General features: G+C 34.7%; 2 protein-coding genes across 5 annotated transcripts in view; both read right to left on the reverse strand.

The window, feature by feature from the left end:
* Positions 1-18,645, reverse strand: part of Gfrl (Glial cell line-derived neurotrophic family receptor-like) — a 50,905-nt gene extending 32,260 nt beyond the window's left edge. For 2 of the 4 annotated variants that reach the window (XM_081986237.1, XM_081986235.1), the window contains exon 1: positions 6,466-6,751. Coding sequence is in view for 1 of the 4 variants with exons in the window: in XM_081986236.1 (XP_081842362.1) it covers positions 18,406-18,448 (43 nt within the window). In the remaining 3 variants the exon portion in view is untranslated. Of the gene's footprint in view, positions 1-6,465; positions 6,774-18,405 lie in introns of those variants that run through there. The other 2 variants (XM_081986236.1, XM_081986238.1) reach the window with 2 other exon arrangements.
* Positions 18,646-21,223: 2,578 nt separating this feature from the next.
* Positions 21,224-23,584, reverse strand: grnd (grindelwald). Its single transcript, XM_081986849.1, has 4 exons — positions 23,177-23,584; positions 22,267-22,326; positions 22,053-22,210; positions 21,224-21,997 (listed from the first exon to the last, which is right to left on the reverse strand). Exons 1-4 carry the CDS (start codon positions 23,397-23,399, stop codon positions 21,788-21,790), a joined length of 651 nt encoding a protein of 216 aa, XP_081842975.1. The 5' UTR covers positions 23,400-23,584; the 3' UTR covers positions 21,224-21,787.
* Positions 23,585-23,645: the final 61 nt, after the last annotated feature.

The raw sequence follows: 23,645 nt of genomic DNA on the forward strand, positions 1-23,645 counted from the left end.
GAGCTCCAGTGATGCCAATGTGTCGCCTAGACTTCTTACTTTCTGACCGCCAGCTGTCACAAGCAACGTGGGTGGGTCTCTGATCCTATGTTTTTTGTTGACCAGGAGATGGCTTATCACATTTAGTTCCGCACCTGTGTCAATAATCGCCGGTACGTAATAATCGTTCACAACAGCATTTATGTATAGTATCTTATAGCACGTTGTGCCCCGAGTGGAGAGGGTGACGGGGCTTAGTTTTGCCACCCCCTGGAGTTTGGGTGCTGCTGTCTACTTCTACACACAGCAGCAAAGTGGCCTATTTTACCGCAGTTGTAGCACCTGAGCCTGTTGTCATATGTCCTCGTGGATTGGTACTGTCTTTCTGGATTACTGGCGTGGTTTGTGCCATAGTCTCTCCTGAGCGGTGGCGGGGTTCTGTAAGGGCGGGGATTGCCAAAAGGTGACTGTCTTTGTGCTACTGGTCCAGCGGCCTGTTCTTCTATTTGATGCTGCGGTCTAAAAGTGAGCGGTGTCGAGAACTTTTCAGGAGCGTTATCTATTGTGATGCAAAGTTTTTTGACTTCGTCCAAGTTCCTAGGTGGGTTATTAGGAAAATTTGTGAGCCAGTAGTATTTAGCTCTTGGTATATCTTTTAGCCCATTCTGGAAAATATCTACGAATTCGTCGAGATCCACGTTTTCTTTGTATTCTTCGTATAGGACCCTTAGATCATAGAAATAATTCTTTGTCTGTTCCAGGTCCCTTTGCTTCCTTTGCCTTAACTTTGCAAGCAAATGGCGACTGTTGATACCGTCGCTAAACTCAGTCTTGAATGCTTGACAAATGTGTTGCCAGTTGCTGTCAGGGTTTGCTGCTTTATATTCTCTATACCAAATGTTTGCGGCGCCCTGCAGGTACGAGTGAAAGTATAGTATTTTTAACGCATCGTTCCAGCTATTGGCCACTGCCGTTCGCTCGTATGTGCCGATAAACTGAGGGGCTGAATCACTGCCCGGGTTGAACGTTGGTGGGCTGATGAATTGAGGTAGTGCGGGTGTTTTCTCCCCTGCCTCAACCGCCGAAATGGTAATGTCCGCCATTTCTCTTGACCCCTTCTTGCCTTCTAATGCTTTATCTCCTTTCTCAGGGTGTCCTTGTGCTCCTGTCTCTATCACTGTATTTTCCAGATCGTTTTCTGTTTCTTGTGGCTGCTCAATGTCTTCCCTTCTTGTATTTACAAGCGTAAGGGTTAGATAATCTGTTTCTTGCATCCAAGGGTCTCCTACGCTTGAGCTCCTGTGCCTTGGTTGAAAGGGGCTGCTAGGATTTGCTGATCTCAAGTTGTACGCTTTTCTCATTCCTGTTAGGGCGTACGGCTTGGTTTGGCCACAGATATGGAGATCAGTAGCCCCGGGATTCAACAAGGCGCCTCCACCATGTCACGTTTTGGGGGTAGCGCAGGAAGAGAAACAACAAACGTAGCTCAAGTATGTCTCCTTTATTTTTATACTGAAGATGATGCCTAACTAAATCTTACCCCCAGATTAAGAGGGCCGCTAGTACCGCTACAGGCGGGACGCCCATGGAACACTCTCTACGAGGGGGTGCGTGGGGGTGTGTGTGTGTGTGGGTGTGCGTAAGGCCTTCTGATGTGCCGCCAAGCGGAACCCGCTCGATACGAGCAGGGAACCCCTATGTCCGACAAGCCCGAAGGATTTACTTTAGGCACAGCAAGCCCCCCTTGAAGTGTCGCCAAGCGAAACCCGCTCGATACGAGCAGGGAGCCCCTATGACCGACACGCCCCAAAGGACTTACTTTAGGTACTGAAAGGGTCAAGAGTCCCGACGGTCACCACTGGGTTGCGTAAGGACTCTAGTCTGTTCAGCCTGGATTTCCAAGAAGGTATCGAGCCGTCCGGGCACTAGGAAGTTCGGACTGATGCTCGATAGACCGACCCAGAGACCAGTAATCTTCGATGGCTTGAGACGCTGATTAAATACTCGTCTCATGACCCCAATTTGCCGGTCTCGCTGATTCGGCAGTGCACTGGGGGAGACCGGGGCCAGACTAGGTAACGGAACATGGTGCAACTTATGTTATTCGTGACAATATGTAATTCTATAAAAACTCACCTAAATAGTGGGGCATTGTAGACATTGCAATTTGAATAGTTAGAAATTTGATAACTGCTCAATCCCACAGAAATAATTGTAAAACATAAATATCTCTATTCAACTAAGATGATTCCGAGGAAAATCCATATTATTTCTGAGAACAGCTGGTGATGAACAGAGGTGCACTAATTTGTAATTTTATTTATTAATAATGATTCCCAGTATACCAATTAGACTATTTTTCATAATGAACCATAAATAAAGTTTATTATATTAATTTAATTTCATTTCTTGTAAATAAAATACTGCAAGTTATTCGCGGGTCAGTTAGTCACTGCAATCATTGTTTTCTTTTGGGCAGCTCTCACGTGACCAATGAACTGAGAAACTTTAATTCATTGATATAGGGGAGAGGACTGGAGGAGTTTTCACTTGAATGATATACTAAATGACACCTCTGTGGTTTGTCCCGTTCGCCGTCCGGTCTAAATTTTAAAAGAGTTTTTGGGTTCAATTTTATAGCGTTCTCCGAATCTCAGAATTTCGACTTACATGCTTTTGACTGCACCGAATGCCAATCTGCTGGAAACCGAACGCACTGAAAATGGGTCTTCGTGCATTCCAAGTGATGCCAAACATAACAAAAATATTTCGTGCAGATCCCTAAAATATAGTTAAAAACGTCATTATTTTCATCTAGGGATGAAGAGAAAGATTCCTAAAGGTCTTCAACTAGTGTGAGTAGACAATTTTTTTTAATGAGGGCAAATTCATCAAATATAGTTTCTTGAGACAGTAACGGAAGGTATATTATAGTGTCTTATCAAAATAATATATCTCCTGTTTGCTTGTTACTCTTTTCCAAAGAAAGGTTTCAATAATTTTTTAAAAATTAATTTATATTTTATTTAAAAACAATAATTAATTACCATCAATGTTATAACAAAACATGTATCAAACGGTCAGGGGTCTCAAAACCTCCTGCCCAGAATGTCCTGGTTCTGAGTCGTTTTTTGATTTGTATTTTTCCAGCTGATAATCATTATGTAAAGTACATATTTCTTATCAACAACAAAACTGTATTCACTATTCAGTATTTTTTTAGATTGGGTTTTTAGCTGAGTTTCTTTTACTGAAGAGGATCACTTTGAAGGTTGATCACATGACTGCGTTATCTACGTCGGATATAATGTCACGTGACCGTTGTCAATTCCAATCCACCTGCTCCGGTGACTAGTAAGGGATAAAGTGGGATATTTAAACTGGATTTTAAGTGAGTACCAAATTTCGAGGTTTAGCAACATTTTTCACAATTTATTAATAAAAAAAATATATATTATGAATTATGCATCCCAATTCATGTTGGGGAAAGCCTCACTGTCAACTTTATTGTTGGCGTCGGGACGTTGCCCCACTAAAAATGACGACAATAAAAAGGGCCAGGCCCTTTGGTCCTGAGAAATATAACCTGTTGCCTAACAAAATATAAGACCGCATACACTTTGAAATTCACTATTAAACTCGCGTAACTTTATATTAATCTTCGGGAACTTTTGCTTTTATAGTGAAAAGTTTACGAGCACGAAAGGCAAAATAATGGAAACTTTTTTTGGGCTTAAAATGAGTGGAAACTTGAGTCGCTTCAAGGGGGTAGCTGTATATACCAAGCTAAGAGCTGTAATTACAATATACTCTCGATTGTGTGTACTTTGAGGTCGACACTTATTTGAGCATTAACAGTTGTTGTTCATAGTTTATACATTGTGGATGGTGTAATTAAAGTTTTGTTTATATTTTCAGTTAGATGTATAAGGTGGTTCACTTAAAAGCGATTACGGTAAAAGTGGAATGAAAGCCCTGTAGTTTCAGTTCAGAAGATTTTTGTTTGAAATGTTGTCAAAAATAGTGTTTTGTAATTTTTTTAATACTCTTTTTTATTAAAACTCCAACGGTTTCAGTCAAAATGGCAGTAAAATCGACTCTCTAGCTCGTCACGTTTACGAGATATTCTAATTAAGTTCTTAAATTTTAATTTCACTGATTTTTCGACTCACTATTTAAAATTGTAATTCAAAACAGAAGCCCTCAATTTGCCTATCTTAATGAAATCGATAAACTAATATATGAAACACGAATGGGTTAGTTACTTAAACGTTCCCCAGAGTACACCCACCAATTAATTACAGTTTGTGGATTCGTTTTCATTCGATTAATTGTCACTTTAAAAATTGTATTAGCGCTATTTCGCTTTTTTGATTAATTACTGTTATATGGTTGATTTCTTTCCTACACAAGTTCGTTGTCCTGTGGGTAAAACTATCATTAATCTTCATTCAATACTCATTATAAGATTAGCTGGACGTACTTTATAAACTTACGTACTTGTAGCTGTTTGTTAATTTTGTTTTCTACAGACCCTTAAGGTTATAACGACATTATGAAGAAAATTGTCTGAGAGGTAGAAGTCACTTACAGACGAAGCTAAAAAGCCTTTGATCTTTAGTATTTCAAAGAAGTTTTATAATTAAATTATTAAGAGAACGTATGGTGAAGTTAAGCTTGCTCCTGTGGTTTTTTTTATTAAATATTAACCGAAAAAATCTCGAATTGAACGCTTGAACAAGGTTATTAAAAAATTGTTGGTAATGTATGCTTCAATCAGTTATGGCTGTCACAATTGGGAAAGTTTCAGTACTAATGGGGCTTTCATTTACCGCATGGTAAAAGTTTGAAGTCTCCATGCAAAACTTCATATTTGAGTGTTTATAATATACAAACTCAAACTTAGATTTCTCTGCCTTTACAAACTTTTCTATAGATGTACAGGGTGTTCAGATTTAGTGTGTTTTGATAGGAAAACCCCATAGATAGCACAAAACTAGTATACATGTCTAGAGCATGATTTTTGAAAAAAATATTAATAGCACAAACCGTATTTCGATATCTTGTCAATTTACGACATTAGAGGAAGTTTTTCAAATTTTGCCCATTTTCAAAATATTTAGTATATCTAATAACTATTCCTACAAATAACTGAAATATGAAGTTAATTTGCAATGAGTAACAGATATAGACCCAATAACAGATCCCAGACCCAATAACAGAGAGAGACAGAACTTTTTCAGTATTTTCACACACATTAAAGTAACTAACCACTAAAGAACTAATTTTTAAATTAACGGTAGAAAATCATTAAAAATAAAATAAAGAAAAAAACAATTCTCTCAAAAGTTAATAACGCAGTAATTTTAAACATTCAAGTCTTGTAACAAAAACAGGAAATAAATTAACGTCACTTTTGACAGCTGATTTCAAAACCTCAAAGCCAACTTGAATAAAAACAAAAAAGTGTAATATCTTAGACTTACATTGTATTTTTTTGTAAATACGGTTTTTGCCATTAATCTTTTCTCAAAAATCGAGCTCTAGACCTTTATATTAGTTTTTTCCTATCTAGCCGGAAAATGGGGTTTTCCTGTCAAAACACTCTAAATCCGGACACCCTGTACCAAAGTGGGTATTGATGGTTTAAATATACACTGTTGATTTACTTGAAAATTTTTCATCTACTAAATAACTAAATTTTTAATTCAGAAATCGTTTTACTCGTGTGCCTTAAAATTGCACATTTAATATCATAAATAACTATAAAAATCCAATCTCATGTAAATCGTTCTAAAAATTGACAAAGCAACGAACAGTAAATTGTACAAAATTGTTTTCGACATGAAACTGACCTCAACTCATTTTACCGATATCCAGACACATATAGCAGACGATAAAGCAGTAAATCTATATTTAACTCAACTTGTCAGGAAAGTCAATAACCAGCTCTTCCTCATATAATTTTCGAAGCGGCCGCTATATTATATTGACGGCAGGCCATAAAGTCGATAATGGTCGAATAAACTATTAAGTAAATAAGTTCAGAAAGTTTTGTTAAATAACATTAAATTGTCCTATGCAATATTAAGTAAAGAATTGATTTGCAAAAATAGAGTGGAATTACACCATTTTTCGCATTAATAAATTACGAACTCAATACCACTAAGCCAATAATTCACGAAACCCTCATCAATATAACCTTATCGGCGTCTACCACGTCACTTTTTATTAAATTGGTTAGTTCGAAACATTGAAATGTTTAAAACAATCAAAACGTAAATCAGTAGCTAAATAAACCCAAGGCTGTCGTACACCAATAAATTATGCAATGATTTATGTAATGTGTGTGAGGTTAAGATTTTCGGAGTCAAGGTCAAGTAAAAAAAATGTCGTTTTCTGACCTGAACGGCAAAGATATTTGCGGGGCACTTTGGATCGGTGTTAAAGGGCTGAAAAAGGGATGAAAAAAAATTGAAGTGTTACCTTGATTCGCGCCACTCGAAAATACGCGACGAAGAGTTGACGAGCACGTTTCGCGTTCGAGCGCGAGGGAACTAAATGAGGGTCGTAGGAGTCGGAAGTATTGCGCCCTACGCTACGGCGTCGGCACGAGGTCGATGGCGCCGTCCTCGAACAGCCGGTGCACGTTGGGACAGGTGAACACCGGACCTGACTAAAAACTAGTTTTCCCTAAGATTTTACTGTCAAAAATCATCCTCTCCACAAACAAATGACCGGAAAAGAATATTTACAGCATCTAAAGCAACATGGTGCAATGCACATGAAGCAAGATCAAGGCTTGAACTAACTTGTTTGCTGTCACTGTGAAACGTACCACCATACAAATTTTGTAGGCCAATGTTAAAATCATCGTTCAAAATTTGACATTTCTGTAATTACCCACTCTGTCATACCTCCATTTTGGTGGTATTAAAGGGATTTTCAGAAATAGCTCCTTTTTTAAGCAGCAAAGCTGAAAGCTGCTTTTTTTACCAAAACCCACACACAACAACACAGCTACCCACTGTGCAGTGATGTAAGCAAATGCTCCACATGTAGGCTTTTTCCACTTGGACAGTAACTTTCAAGTATGATGCCAAATATAAATATGTTTCTTACACTTTTTTCTGTCACATTAATCAAAAATTTAATAAACCGTAACGGTCAAAATATGACCGCAGAGATTTTATCCGGGGATATAGTGGTGTAGCTGACATATCGATACAATAAAACCGTTCCTGACGTCTCTGCACTTTCCAATTTCCCCGATTGACTCACGTTTTGATGTTCCGTAGACACCATCGTAAATGGATTCGAAAGTGGAGAGACAGCAGTTTTATTGTGCTCTATTTTCAACTCGGATGTATCATATTTTTTTTGTCAAAAAGCCTCCCTGAGGAGTTTGGATTGTCAAAAAATCAGACAAAAGCATTTCTAGTGACTAAAAATTGACAAATTAAAGCCATTAAATCTCTATCTGTGGCTTTATGTAGTCAATAATGCTTTCTGAAGAGTTTCTAAAGGCTTTTTATTGTCAAAACACCGGCTGGAAGAATTTTTAATATCTTTAAGGTATCCAATTGATGTCAGAATTTTTCAGATGTCTTTGAATAGCCTTTGATAGTCAAAAACGTTGTTTTTGACTATCAAAGACTTTTAATACTTTGTATTGTCAAAACAACGACAGGAATTATTTTGATGTCTCTAAAGTGTCAAATTGAAGCTAATATGCTGCAAATGTTGTCTTAACCCTATGTAAGATATTTTGACAATCCAAACAATAATTTGTGAATAGTAAAAGATGCGGTCTGAATGCTTTGAATTGTCAAAACAAAGACAGAAAGCAATTTTAATGTTTTTAAAATGTGTGTTTCTCAAAGTGTTTTGGTTGTCAAACAAGCATTTTACTGTTCCCAAACCATTATATTAAAGACAGAAAGCTTGTCGATGATTTTGATTAGTCAAAAATGCTATTTGAAACTTTCTTGAAGAGTTTTGACTGCCAAACAAGCATTTTACTGTTCCTGTCAAATTAAAGAAAAAAAATAGTGTAGCCCAAGAAACGAGCCAATTATAATAGTTGATTTGTCAAATGTCTTATTTCAATTCAGTGTGTATAGAAGTATTGACATTCCTAGTGTATTTAAATTAGAATAATGTAATTAACATAACAAGTAGTTATTTGAATTTAAACTGATTTTAATTCAAACAATGTTTATAGGCAATACGTTTTCCCGCCTGTTTTTGACCTACTACAGGCGCCATCTGTGGTTGGCAACGAAACCTTGCTCCCCCTCCAACACAGTAACCAGACAATGGAGAAAAATAAGGATCAATAGAAGGTTTATATCCAGGAAGCACCGCTAGGTGGCTAATCAATACTGTTTCCAATATGTGTTAAAATAAGGATCAATAGAAGGTTTATATCCAGGAAGCACCGCTAGGTGGCTAATCAATACTGTTTCCAATATGTGTCCAAGACCCTCCAATCAATCGGATAGTACAGTGTTCATCCTGAAGAGGGAGCTATTCTAGAATGTTGCGGTTATTGGCAGAGGTCGCTGTTGTTGCTACTTGAAAAAAAAACGCAAAGGTTTGAATAATTAATCGTCTCGCAAAGATATACGTGTTGCAGATGTTTTCTCTTTACTGTTTGATAAGTTGATTTTTTATATTGTGTGATACCATTCATTTTGATTTAGTTAACTGTCTTAATAATTGAGATTTTATAGTCATGACCGGTCTTAAAAATCTAAAATTCTGCTGCACTATACTAAAAATAACAACTTTCGCTATGAAAACTCGATTGAACTCTTTGACGAACAATGTGCAAACCCAAAAATAGTCGAGGATGTGATCGATAAATGATAGGCGATTAATTAAGTGAAAAACCAATTGATTTCCCACCTCATTGCGTTTTTGGTCGTCGAAGTGATTACTCTATTGATAAAAGCGAATTTCGTGCCGGAGCTAAATTAAATGCCATAAACAAAAAATTCTATGGTAGTTGTAATTAAAAATTCATGTCGATACGTATCTGTTTTGGTAGAATAGACACGATATTACAACTGTATCACACTACTATTTACAATTCATGTGAAAAGTAAAATGTGTGATAGACGGAATTTTGATGTCAAGCCACAAAGAATTTTCATAAATTAATGGCTAGGGCAAACATCATTGTGCCTTTAAATCCATAAAGCTGGTGCGTTACCTCCAACCGTTTTGGTCCCAAACAATAAAAGGGATTCAATTTTATGAAAACAAATTACGCAGAATTATGATCATATTAAATTCATTTTACTCAATCCCCAGGGCGCTTTAGTAATATTTTAAAGTTTTTGTTTAGAAATACACAATTAATTAAAGTTTTTGCTGGACCTTAAATCCTACGGGTTAATTTCATCGTCAGTTGTAATGATTACAAAAATGTGAATCTTTTTTCCCCCATTATTCATTTTAAACGACCGCAGACGCTTTCCCCAGCAAAAGGGCGTGATATGGGGATAGCAAATTCAAAATGTGCTGTCAACTTTTTTTCGGGCCCTCAGATGAATTGAATTTATCCGAGATTTGCTTAAATGGTAAAAAGTTCAAGTTGCTGACACTGATTTAAAGTTGGTTGCCCGTATCTCTTTTCGGATTTATAACCTACATTTATTCGGTTTGAGTGCTCGAAGACGTGTCTTATGGTAGCGCCGTTTTTGCTAAATTAAAAGTTTGCCTTGTGATATAGAGGATCGTCAACCTCTTACCCTGAAAATCCATGCAATAAAGTAAACCATCTATCAAACCGCAAATCCCCTGCAATGGGTAACGGCGCTCACTATTCAGAGATTTTAAAGCGGAAAGTTGCCAAAAGTACGACAGTAATAGCAGTCAGACCAGAAATTAGTTTTAAAACGCTTAGTAGTAGTTTGAATAATGTCATCAACATAACTAAACCAGCGAATATCAACTTCGTACTAAATTATGTACATAAATCAACGGTTTATATCATTTTGCATATAATCAAAATGATAGGGACTACTAATCTAAACTTACTACTAAATTCGTGAATTTATAAACTTTTCAACTATAAATTAAACTGAATGAGCTGGATGTTGGTTTTTCTTCAAAAACGTGAGAAATTAGTTCATTTAACAGGCTGGGAAAACCGACCGAGTTTATTTTATTCAAAAGATACGTTTAATGGTTACTTTCTTTCAATTAACTTATACCCAGAGGTGAATAATTTTTACTATACCAACTCGTTGTTATCAGACAACACCCAGTATAGCATAAAGTAGGCTTAATTCTCGATTTACGTGCATCCAACCCATCTGTTTCAAGTGTAATCATCAACTTTAATGCGTCATTAATTATTTGAATCCAGTATTTTCTGTAATCATGACTTCCAGTAAACTAAAATTTCTAATTGTGTTTATTTTAATAAATTGTTTGGATCTTTAGCCGGTCAAATTTAATGGAGGATCTTTGCCAACAAGTTGTTGAAGAATGTGGTTAGATAACGGCTGGAATAATTCAACAAAGGTCGATTTTTATAGATTACTTTTAGGGAACAGAAAGCAATAACAACAAATCTCAAACATACGTCTGTGCTTATCTATTTCAAAGAATTTAACGAGAAACCCTTTTTCAGCTTTTCCTTTATTTGAACATTCTTTAAATATGAGCTTTTGGAGTTACACAATCTACACACTTTTCAGAGAATTTTTTTCCTTATTATTTAATCGATAAGGATAAATTCTAATCATAGAAATTTCAGTCTATAACATCTGAACTTGCAATTTGGATTAATGGAATGAATGGATTAAACGTCAATCAAGTCCCTGCAGCTGTATTTCGAGTATATTTGCTCAAGCTTTTTATTCAAAAAAAAATATTAGTCAGTCAGTCTGCGTCTTAAATCAAACAGTGATTTTAATAGTATTTGTTACGATGAAGTTTAAAGAGGATCTTAACTTTATACCTCTTAAAGCGTCCGTAAATTTTATAACTTTGCCACAGTTTAATATCAGTTTATAATTTATAGCCACGCTTAAAAATACCGCCTTTTATTGGTCGTAAAGTGATGATGAGATGAAATTAACATTATGTTTTTTAGAAATGGATACAGCCAACTTAAGCTTTCAGCGTTGTCGCTGTAACTTTTAATTAAACATAACGTATTTGTTTAATTTCGAAAAAGTTACATTGTGAATTTGTGTCAACTTTTGCATCCAATTAAAAGTTTCTTGAAAGCCCAAACGAGGCCCTTTTATAAATATTTCGTTTTAACGACCAGAACCTTTCTACTCTATGATAATAAAATTTCGGGTATTTGGGACCTAAAATTCGGACAATCCCTGTCTTTAGAGGGTCTTTAATTAGTCTGAGTAGAAGTTAATTAATTAACTTGCTGCAGCAAAAATGGTATTCATAAACCCTAATTATTTTAAGGAGCAAAGATTTCCGTTGCAACATGTAAAATTTACTATCTACTGCGAAAAACTAGCTTGCTGACCTTATAAATAGTTTAACATTGCTGTACATTTTAAAGGACATAGCAGGACGTTTACTTTATTTATTCTTTGCTGTAACGAATTCGATGCTCTTAAATCACGTTTCCTACCCAGTTGTACAATTAACGTTGTGTGTGGGTAGTTTTTACTATTATTTATACTGAATCAATTCAATTTTATAATTCAGACGATACTTGACGGTCGAAAAGGTATAATATGCAAACTGAAGGGTCGGACAGGCCCTTAACGATGAAATCCACTTTATTGTGCTCTTTTGGCAGTAACGACGGTTATTTGTATTTCCAACGGGGCTGACCTTCTTCAAGTTTTGATTTGCAAAATAAAAACATTCTGAATGTTAACCATTAACTTTTTGTGCGGTACATTGACTGTACTAAAGTTTCCGGAAAGGAAAATTCTCAACTTGTAGAAGGTTTTCATAGTTCATAAATAGCAAAAGCTTTTAAGATGGTCCTAGTATAGTGCAGTTGTCCCAACCCTCCTATGCTCACTACCGATTTATTTACAATTGTGGGCTATGTTAAGGCGCGACTGCTCTACTTTCAATATACATATTTTATGCACCCGCAATTTTATGGCGGTCATTAAAATGGAAGTTTACTTTCTTAAAATGTAAACTACGCTTTTGAACGGGGACCGTTAAAGAGCTGCGCTTTGTTTATTTTCCACCGGGTTTATCTCAGAAAAACTACATTGATTCAAACCTGTCTAGGGTTTTGTTCAGGATAATAGTCAATTTTAGGTTAGTGCTTTTACATTAAGTTAATGAGAACGTTAACACTAAAGGTAAACTTACTATAGTTTTTTTATATTTATCACGCAATATAATATAATATAGTCTATTTAAATACTAGGAGGAGCAAAAGTGAATTATGTTGGCAATTGGCAATAGTGGTAAAATTTTCAGTCAATCATTTCAGTTTCTTCACTCTTTAGCATCCTAAAGTTTCTTGTTTCATCAGAGCAGCATTCAGTATTGATATCACAAAAAGTAATTTTCTGTTAGTTTTTTTTTTTGCAGTTAATACAGGGTGGTCCAGTTTTAAATGTCAATAATTCACCAATCCATAGCCAATTAAAAAATAAGTTGACATTCATTATGCCATTTTCCTGAAAAGTGCTTCCTAAGGAAAATAGAGCCCTTCAAATTTCTGTTTAAAAAATCGTTTTTTTTGTCATAACTGTCAGACCGTTGGAGCAATATTGATCAAATTTGGAACAAGCACTTTATTACACGTTATTACGGTCAAAGACCCAAAACTAACCCAACCCAACTTAAAAATTGTCTTGGAAACGGAAAATTCATTTAAGAAGTTTAAAAAATATTATTGTAGCCAGTTTTTATAGTTTCCAGACAAACTAAAAGACTTTAGTTTTGAAAATTGAATTAGAAAAGATAAAAATTTCAGAAGCTTAAAAATTGTGTTTGTAACCAGTTTTCATGCAAAACGAGAGACTTTAATACTGAAAATTGACTTGTATACATAAAAACAACTTTTTCAAGAATTTGTTACAACGAATTCATACATTTAAACCTTAAAAATTGACTTGAACCCCAAAATGTGACTGAACTAATGAAAAGTGACATCAGAAGCTTAAAATTTGCATTTGAAGTAAGTTTTCATAATTTGAAGACAAATTTCAATATTTTAGTCTTGAAAATAGTCTTAGATGCAGGACATTGACATTAGATTCATGAAAATTGTCTTGAAAACGAACTTTTCGTGCTTTTTACTTTGCTTTTCATTTTCTCCGAATTCTGGACTATTTTTAGTGCTTCAAAACTGCTTTCAGCTTGGAAAATCGAGTTTCAAGACTTTCTTCACCAAGTTATTGACATAGCAAACTTAAAAAACAATTTTTACATTCTTCATAGACTTAAAATGGCATTCGAACCTTTGTCACTATTAAATCGACTTCTAGACACCTCAGTGCTAAAAATTCGGGTATTTCTTAATAAACTAGACTGTTTTTAGTGTATTAAGGCTGGTTTCAGTGCCCCAAATCGAGTTTCAAGACTATCTTTACAAAGTTTTTGACTTATCAGGCCTAAAAGCTAGTTTGTCCACTGACCATAGTCTTGAAAATGTTATTTCAAGCTTCTTCACTATTAAATTGACTTCTACACTCATAGGTGCAATAAATTGTAGCATCTCTAAGAAATGCAGACTGTTTTTAGTGCTTTTTAAGACTGAAAAATCGAGTTTAAGACTATTTCCAAAAGTCATGTTTCTTCAGTAATAAAAGTAAAAAATGTTGGTACCAAATGCTACAATAATAGTCTTGAGAACTAATTTTTAGAAATAAAATAGTCCGAAAATGTAATTTACTTCTAGACTTGTTGTCCAGTCCAGAAAATTGAGTTGTACAGCAATTAAAGTCTTGAAAATATACTTTTGGACTCTTTAGTCCTAGTAAAGTCAGTTCTAGCATTAAAAGTCAACTTTTATATTATTTTTAATAGTAAAAAATTAGTTTCATGCACAATACAATCTTTGTCTTGATTTCCGGACTTTTTTTAGTTCTTGAATGCCAGTTTCAGACACTCAACCAGTCTGAGAAGGCAAAACATAAGACCATTCCTCGTAGTAAAATAGTTTTTAGACTATTCAGTACAAATTTGGACTTTCACAAGTCTTGGATGATTTGTATCTTCCTTAGGAAACGTTTTTCAGAAAAATGACATAATGCAAGTCAGCTTATTTTTTGATTAGCTATCAAATGGTCAATTATTGACACTTAAAACTGGACCACCCTGTATAATCAAGACCGTTTTTTACAAGATTGTTAATTTAACCTCAGCACAGTGAGTATAGTTTGTTCAAAATTGGTCAAGAAAAAATAAGTCAACAAACACTTGTCTGGTTTAAGCAAATACGAATCACAAACTTTTACTACTTTTCTACTTAAGCATCTTTTAGTACCGTAACGAGTAACAATTTTCCACTTGCTCCTACCCAAAAAAAAAGGCACTTTAATTAGTACGGTCCCGAAAAATCTATTTTTATTCCTCCCCCATTAATATTGACTTTAAAAATTGAGGGCTTTGAAGCAGAACAGAGTGAAACGCGATGAAAGCCCAACTGTATTCTGCCGCATTCTAGCATCTTTTCAGGAAATATATATAAAATAAAACGAGACTGCTTTGTTCTGCAAACCCGAAACACGCGAACGATATGGGGATTCGCAGGAAAATAATTAGCCATCGATCTGGAATATTGTCTCGATAAGTAGCAATAGATTACACCCTCAAGTCAATTATATTTCCTAAACGATTCGACTAGAATCAACATCGTTCCAAATTGCCGTCATTAACAAGTCAAACACTTCGTTCAATTTGAATCATTATGTTTGCATTGTCAAATCCATAAAGTTCTTCGTAAATTTTATATGCTCCATAATGATGCCCCGGCACGAATTCGTACTGCATACCGTGGAGGGCAATTTATATTTCCGAAAATGATTTAAAGGTTTTGACCTGTTTTACATCTTCATCGTAATTTGAAATCGCCAAACCATAGGGAAACAATTTTTCCGTTCTAAAGTTTCCCAATGGAGACGTTTTACTTTGGCGCGAACTGCATACGATGTACGTTCGGAGCATAAGAATGAATACCGTCAAATATTATTATACGAAATTCACTTTTCTCTCGAATACAGAAATTGAAAAATATATGCACTCGACTTGTCATCGATATACCGTTTGTAGCACTGTACAATTTCCTTGTTTAAAAAGATGAGTGGTCTGTGTTTTGGTTTTGTAGGTCTCCAGAGATAAACCACGAAACTTTCCTGACTCTGCCAAATCGCTATATATTACTTAGCCAAATTAATCTGTTCTGCTTTGTTTTCCTTCACTACTACAAACTACGAAAGTTTCTTCGAAATTAGTTTTCTCATTTTGCGCAATGACTGAATCAAGACTAACGGGCTGAATATTTTCTAATAACCGCAGTGTAAGGGTGTATCATAAATTTTGATATTCAAGTTTGTTAGTCAAAGAGAAAATTACCGATCTTTGAATTGTGACTATGAAACAAATTCAGTCCTTTCCAAATCATAAAAATGTATTAAACCAACGGTGACAAAAATTTTTCTGCAGCAGACAAGGCAATGTAGTTTGTAGTAACGTGCGTGACACTGCCGTAGCTGTCTGTTTTATCTATACAAGCCGTAACAAATGGCGCAAAAGCACACAAAAATGGCCCCTTTCGAATTATACGAGGGCAAAAATTAAATCAGCTCCCGTGATGCCTACAGCAGTGCATCCCTAATTACTCCCTAAATGAATAAATATCCGGAACTGTGCGGTTTTTTCCCATAGAAATTGTATGTAAACGTTGCCAAAAAAAAAAAAAACAATTTTTTTGGGGGTTTTGCAGGATTGCCTGAATCTGACTGTCAGAAATGGCTTCTGAGCTATGGCAGCTCACGTTATAAACTGACGTATGATTAGACTAGAAATTAAGTGGTTAGCTGTCCAAACTTTAACAATCCTAACTTGTCTAAATAGGACGTCACGTGATTCTTGTCAAAATTCGATCAATAAGCCAAAACTGTAAAACACAAATTTACTAAAAGAGTGTCCATTTGTATCACCATATGGAAACAATTTTGACAGTTGCACCAGTATTTATCTACGTAGGTGGTGGCAAAGAGATAATTCGTACTGTCATTCGTTTAGTGTCCAAAATTTGGTCTTCTTAAATTTTTACAAGCTTCTAGAAGCATTCAGAATCTTCCAAAATCCTTACAGAATGTTCCCGAGAGTTTCCAGAATATTCCGAAAGCTTTTTAGAAGCTTCTTGATTTTTTACAAGCTTCTACAAACATTCAGAATCCTCCAAAATCCGTCCCGAGACTTTACAAATGTTTCTAAAACTATCCGGAATATCTAAATGATTCTAAAAATTTTCAAAATGTTCTAGAAACTTTCAAGAACATTCTGGCAGCTTGTAAAAGCTTCTAGAAGCATTCAGATTTTCACAAAATCCTTCCTGAGACATTACAAATGTTTCTAAAACTACTCAGAACATCTAAAAGCTTCCAATAGACTTCAAAAATTTTAGAATGTTTCCGGCTTGATCCGGAAGTTTATAGAAGCTTTTTGAACTTTTAAAAGCTTATAGAAGCTTTCAGAATCTTCCAAAATCCTTCCTGAGACATTAGAAATGTTTCTAAAACTACTCAGAAAATCTAAACGCATCCAATAGACTTCAAAAATTTTAGAATGTTTCCGGTTTGATCCGGAAGTTTATAGAAGCTTTTTGAACTTTTAAAAGCTTGTAGAAGCTTTCAGAATCTTCCAAAATCCTTCCTGAGACATTACAATTGTTTTTAAAATTTCCCAGAACATCTAGAAGCTTCGTCAGGCTTTTAGAATCTTCTAGAAATTTTCCAGCTTGTCCAGAAGCTTGTAGAACTTCCTGATTTTCTATAAGTTTCTACAATCAGTCTACGTTTTCGCGACAGTAAAAATCTCTATTTTCCACTTTTTCTCGAAACGATTCATTGAACCTAATTTACCACTACTACTTGCTTTACCTTAATTTAATTAGAAGAACAAAGTGGAACTGAGAAACAAAACTAAAATAGATTTATGGAACTAAACTTTTTATACTGATCTTGTCTTGAATTAGGCAAACTGTCACCGTAAATCTCCACGTTAAATAAGATTTCCATGTGTCTTTTTGCTTTTCCAGTCCCTAGTTAATTAGAATTGCACCATATAAGCCATACAATTTTAATTTGCACTTACTTATTAACAGAAAAATAGAGAATCATAAACGAACGTGAAAATGAATAATAAAGGAATGGGAAGGATACAAAATGGCATTTAAAATGCCGTTAATTTCATAAATGTAAAGAATGGACCTGGTTTAATGCTTATTTAATTACACACTCTGGAAACCATTTACTACCACAGTTGCTATTATGATGGTAATAAACTAATAAATCGTGACTAATTACTCTTTACTTGAAGGAGGGGAAAGCCTTGAAGAGGCTGATATAAGTTAAGTCTGAAAATTTCTGGAAAATTAACCAAAGATGTTGGTAAATATTAAATAAATACAGGTGTTGTTTACATGACCAATTATTGATGGTAATAAGTCCATATGTACAGTATTTGTGAAAATCACAGTAGATAGTAGTATTTTGTGATTTGACACAAGTAGACTTAGCATTATAGGCTAATCATTGTAGAGAAACATGAGAGCTATAATATACTAATAATTAATTTAGTTTTTTTACTTGTAGGGTATCCAAACAATTTTTGATTCTAAAAAATGATGCCAGAACTTAGTGACTCCAAGTAGACGTAAAAGCTGTTCAACGGATAAAGATGGAAAACGAAGAGCTTTTGAAGAAGAACAACAAATTTGACAACATTTGCATAACAATACAAAAGTTACAAAATTCATTTCCTTAATCCCTTCGTTTTTTTCAAATTTGCTGTTTCTATGTCTTAACCATTTAAATTTCACAATTCAACTTTTAATACATGTTCGAAAGCAATAATTACTTTCTGTAGACTAAGTTAATGTAAGCAATTACTACGTTTTTTAACCTTAATGGGTTAGCCAGCACTAAGTTCTAAAGTAATTGAATGTGATTACGGTGGTGGCTTTTCGAATTCACTTCTTTACCCCATTTTCAAGAACAGTTAAGAGGTTTCATTTAAATCCATTACCCCGGAGCTTTTTAATGTTTAAACGTAATTAAGGCCTTAAAAACATATTCACATTACTTGAACGTTCCAGAAGTCTGCTTATAAAGTACGCAGTTATTTACAATGATAATAAACTTTGTTTTGGTTCTGCACTATTAATTCCCCCATAAACTGCAATTCTTAAACATTAATTACCAACTTTACACAATAAGGTTTAGTTTAACTTACCAATAAGCAGGAAGAGCAACAGCAGAAACTTGGAGAGCGGCATGCTTGATCGTTACATTGGCGCCCGATAACGTATAAACACAGTTCACATAACTTTCTAAAGTTTAGAGTTTACGCGTAGATGCCGGCCGCAGCAGCCGGCGACGAGGACGAGACGTGGTGGACGTTCTGCCTCCTTCGTCGTCGTCGTCCTCCGCGTTTCGCGGCAGTTATAATGCGGATGCGGTGTATTACATGGCACGGACAGGCTGCTGAAGAAGCTTTTGTAAGCTCGCGCCAGCGCTTCCTACAGTCGCATTCAATGTTTTCATGAAATGCGACCGGCCCTGCTGTTGCTGCTGCTGACTGCAAAATCAAGAGCTTAACCGCGGTATGCAATCATTAACAGCTGAATGCCCCAAACACTGACACGATTTTAGACGAGCGCAACTTGCACCATCTCTACCCATAAAAATTTCAGTAGCAAGTCTTTTCGTTGTCTCGTTTGCAGCAAGAAGTTTATCAGAATTTCAATAAGTCTTATAATTTTAATCTCAGAAACAATAGTTGGGTGTCATACTCTCATCAATTATGATCAATTATCATCAAGTACCTAAAAACCTCTCTAATACCCCCCCATTCTTTCAATTTTTTTAAAAAGTGAAAAATTTTAAAGGGCTTTTTTTGTGCTTATTTCACCTAATTTAATGTTCTTTTGTATAAATATGCCCTTTGCTGTGCATTGGAACCCTTATAGAGCAAAATAAAAATTTGTCAAAATTGCACTTTTGACAAAAATTGAATTTTTCGAAATTGAATTTTTGTGCTAGTCTTCTTCATTTGTAAAAATTGAAAATGCAACAATATTTTCTGAGAAAAATTAATGGCTCAATACTCACCACAAAATGAGTTAATTTTTCTAAGAAAACTTTTGTGTTTAAATTAGTTAGGTTAGTATAGGAAGTATTGAGAGAAAAAACGGAAAGAGTAACTGGATTTGCTCTTAAAAAACTAAAAAAACTGTTATTTGATCATTTAATACAAGAATTTAAATGAACAAGTTTTAGAAGCTTGGAAGCAGCCAAGAAAGATTAGACTGAAACGGTTTTTCTACGATTACCAAAGACACCAGGTCCATATTAAAAAAGAAGATTTGACTTTGAATGGGAAAAACTAGAAGAAATTTAACCATGCTAAATCAAGAAATTCCAAGAAAGTATTTAGACGCCTTGTATGACTAAATAAAAACTAATGAATATAAAAAGATCAATTATGAAACTCTAAATTTAACATCTCTGATTTGGGTTAAATTCAAATAATTAACGCCCAGTCAGTGTTCTTATAAAAAAAATAGTACCCTCTTTGTTTAACTTATTCATTGTACAGGGCAACTACGATAATAATTACGTTAATTATTATAATAAAATGGAAACAAGTAATCGATACACGGCGATTACAGGGAAGATGATTCAACATTGCGTGCCAAAGTAAAATCTATTTTTGCGATTCCACCTAATTTCGCTAGTCATGACGGTTTTGTACAGCACTAAGTTCCTGCATTTAATTTTTAAATAATTATTTGAATTTAATGCTTTGACCAAAATAATAAAAAGTCATTCCTTAATTGATTTATCGATGATGAACTACAGTTTCAAAAAAGTATACTTGGCTCTCTTTCATTACTATAGAGAACGTTGAGTTCAGTTTTCTTCACTGTAGGAAACAGAATTGTCGATTATTTCCTAAATGGGAACACCTACTCGTCTAAAAACCTTGTTGCGGTGTATAATCATTAACAGCTGAATAGTTTACTGTGACATATTGGACATTTGAATAGCCAACGAACCGTATTTCTCCCGCAAAATTTACCCTTATTAGAGGTGTTGGTACACTACAGGAAAACCGAGTTTAATTACTGCAAGTTATTAAGGTGTAACAAATTAAACCCTTCGGAGCCAATGTAGTCTTCATAATGCTTTATTCCCCAGAGTCTCACTGCGTTCGCTACTGCATTTTAATAATAATAACAAAAGTTGAGTCGATATTCTTTCAAAAACGCCTCATAAAAGTGGTTTCAGTTTATTTTAATAAAATTCGAATTGTTCGAATATAAGAATAAAAGCTGTTAAAAGGGTCATTAATCTTTCTGAACGGTTTTTTCTCTTCGGTTGGTAGAAAAACAATGTGCCCTAATTGTAGCAGGGATTTCTTTATCGACAGTGTTGAAAAGCGATCATCAGCAAATGTTTCTTGGTACAAATCATCAAACATTAATTCCAATTAAAAGTACACTGAAATATTAAATTGCAGAGAGGTGGTATTGTTTCGTGTTTATTAATTCCATATCCAGAATTGGTTCGGAGCTTGAATAGCACTTGATGCGCTTTGTGTTCTTATATTAAATATGGAACGCGTCAAAATGTTCTAGTTGTTTCTATGATCCTACAATATTGTGTGTATTAAGAATTAATTGGATCTTGTCTATTAAAATGTTTAAAGATTAAATTACAGTAACAACACAAATTACTTTAATCGTCCTGAAGACTACTAACCCCAAAAAAGCGGAATTGCAGAACGAACACAGATAGGAAATAAAGGGATTTAGTCATCCGAACGAAGATAGATTGGCTGAAATGCCTGGAAGTTTTATAAGTTTCACTTGAAAGGCCAAGAATGAATACATTTACAAGTTTAATAAATTAAAATGTTTAGAACTTTTGATTGTAGGTAGGCCATTGACGGTACACGTATTTTGTATCCAGAATTTTTCAAAGTCCACTTGTGCAGTATTTGCGCAAATTAGCATTACACTAAATAAAACAATAGAAAATAAAACATCTAACAACTAACATAATTTATAATGAATTAAGTACTTTAACTGATAACAATAAAGGAATAAAACTGCTCTTAAAACTAATATAAAAAATTACATGGAATGTTTGTATGGACGGAACTAAATACTAAAATCAGTTTATCAATAATACATATTTGCACATGGTTAAACACAAAACCTTATTCTATATACAATGTGGTTCATTGTTCAAGACTTTCACCTTTTAAAAATGATTAATTAAGTACAATATCCCGCAGGTAATTCCTTACTTCCTTTAAAATTATTGCATTTGCTTAATTAGATATTAGTTAATTACCCTCGTTATGTCCTAATAATTATCACTGAACATTATTGCACAATGAAATAACAATACTAATTTGTGTACAGTGTTGTGATGTAAATGTAGTGAATCTTTTCAAAATATTGCACTATACTACTAAAGTAAACTTATCCTAATAAGTCATTATTATTCAATTCGAGTAAAACTAAACAATATACACACAAATAATTACATTTTTTTGTGTTGGAACATAATAACTAAGTAACTAAGCCGATCACACTAACTATAGACTAGTATGAGCTGTTAGGTGATTTGTTCATTGCCGGATTATCATAAGCATAGTCTAATGTGCTGTCTTCAGCTGGCCGTCGATCGATGGACGTTGAGACTGTGACCGGACTATGATCGGATCGAGCCGTGGTTGATGGCATTTCAAGTTTTAGGTCTCTTTTATTGTTTCTGCTCGGTGGATTTGGGGCTGTTTCTCGTTCTGGCTCGCTCTAGTATAATAACGTTTTTAGTAGCTTCTTATCTTGATGAATGAATAATAAATACCTTTTTGAAGAATTTATTGCGAATGGCCGCAAAGGTGATGTTCTTTTTAACTTTCCATCTATAGAGTAGAAAACCCAGCAAACATAGAAGGATTAGAATCAGTAAAATTACTAAAGATAGGGTGACAGTGATCATACGGGATAGACGATCTACGGTGGCTAAAAAATAAAATTGAAATTAAAAAAACAAAAATACTGAAAACTCTTGTAAATACCTCGTAAATCACCATCGTCGCTTCCGGATTTCTTTACATACCGAAGATCATGAAGATAATCTAAAAATCACAATAATAAAAAAAAGTCACTGTGTTTTAGATGCTATTTTGGAAGACTTTTAATTGGAAAACTTTCCACATATTTTAATCTTTACAGGCTTTCTGTCGTTGTTTTATGCTTGTTTGAGCACATAAACCAACAACAAGACGTGTAATCGGCAGACAAATTGTTTAATCAAGCTTTGCAGTCACGTTCTACCTTGCATTGTACCTGCTTACGCTTAAACCTACAGATATTAGTTCAGTAACTGCTTTAATATTCACAAAATTCGTTTTTGCGTTATCATGAAGCGAAGACGTGAACAATAAAGTTTAATACGTGTTTTACTTGTTGGGGAGCGGTTTTATACCATTTTGATGTTGCATTTTTAGTACTTTTCAAATTACACTCGTACGTATGAATAATGTAGTGCATTATCGTATGTTTACACCCTGGATGTTTATTTAAATTGACCATGAATGATGAAACAATAAAGATAGCGTTCATACCATACGCTATTTAAGTAGTTATTGCTTAACGGAAAATCTATGTGTTTCAAAACTAGTTTATTCTAGTCATGTTAACGGGACCATAATATACATGATGCCCAACTGTAAAACTACTGCATTCCTGTCTTTGCAATTCGATTTAAGAACTTTAAATGACAGTTATCACGGGACTGCGTTATTTATTACAATGTAAATGTCACGTGACATCTGTGATAACCCGATCTAAAACTATAGTAGTTCCTCAGGCGTTATTATTGATAATTCCCTAATAAACGTAGTTAATATGACTAGAAACTACGCATCATTTGGTATTGTGGTTGATGAAACTGTATTATTGCAACTTTTCTTGCTAAAAACTTACTTTGGCACTGTTTTTCACATACAGCTTCCTCGTAATTATGACTGGTACTATCGCAAACACCATCGCCGCAATCCTCACACGTAAAATGCACTGCACTACAGAATTCGTTGGTTTTGCACGTCTTTTGTCCGCACTTGGTACCGCTTACCGTGATACCATCACCAACTGCACCATTTAGACACCAAACGCCAACAAGAACCAAAATCACTACCACTTTTCCCATATTATCTTGGTCAGATCACATTTTTCTAGACGACGTACGTAAAAATAACAGGTGTGGTGTTGAATTGGGGTATCATCGGTGATTATGCATTACTATTTTACCTGATGGGTGACTCACTAAACCACTCAGGTAGGGAACTTATGTAAATGAACGATAAGAGTCGGTTTTGCGTAAAACGATGTACAGGTATACTGGCCAAGCATGGTAGGGGACTTGTACAACCTGACTTTTGAAGGCTGTGGTGGG

The sequence above is a fragment of the Ips typographus genome, linkage group LG9 (genome assembly GCF_016097725.1).
Source record: "Ips typographus isolate SLU linkage group LG9, UJ_Ityp_2.0, whole genome shotgun sequence".
Taxonomy (NCBI): domain Eukaryota; kingdom Metazoa; phylum Arthropoda; class Insecta; order Coleoptera; family Curculionidae; genus Ips; species Ips typographus.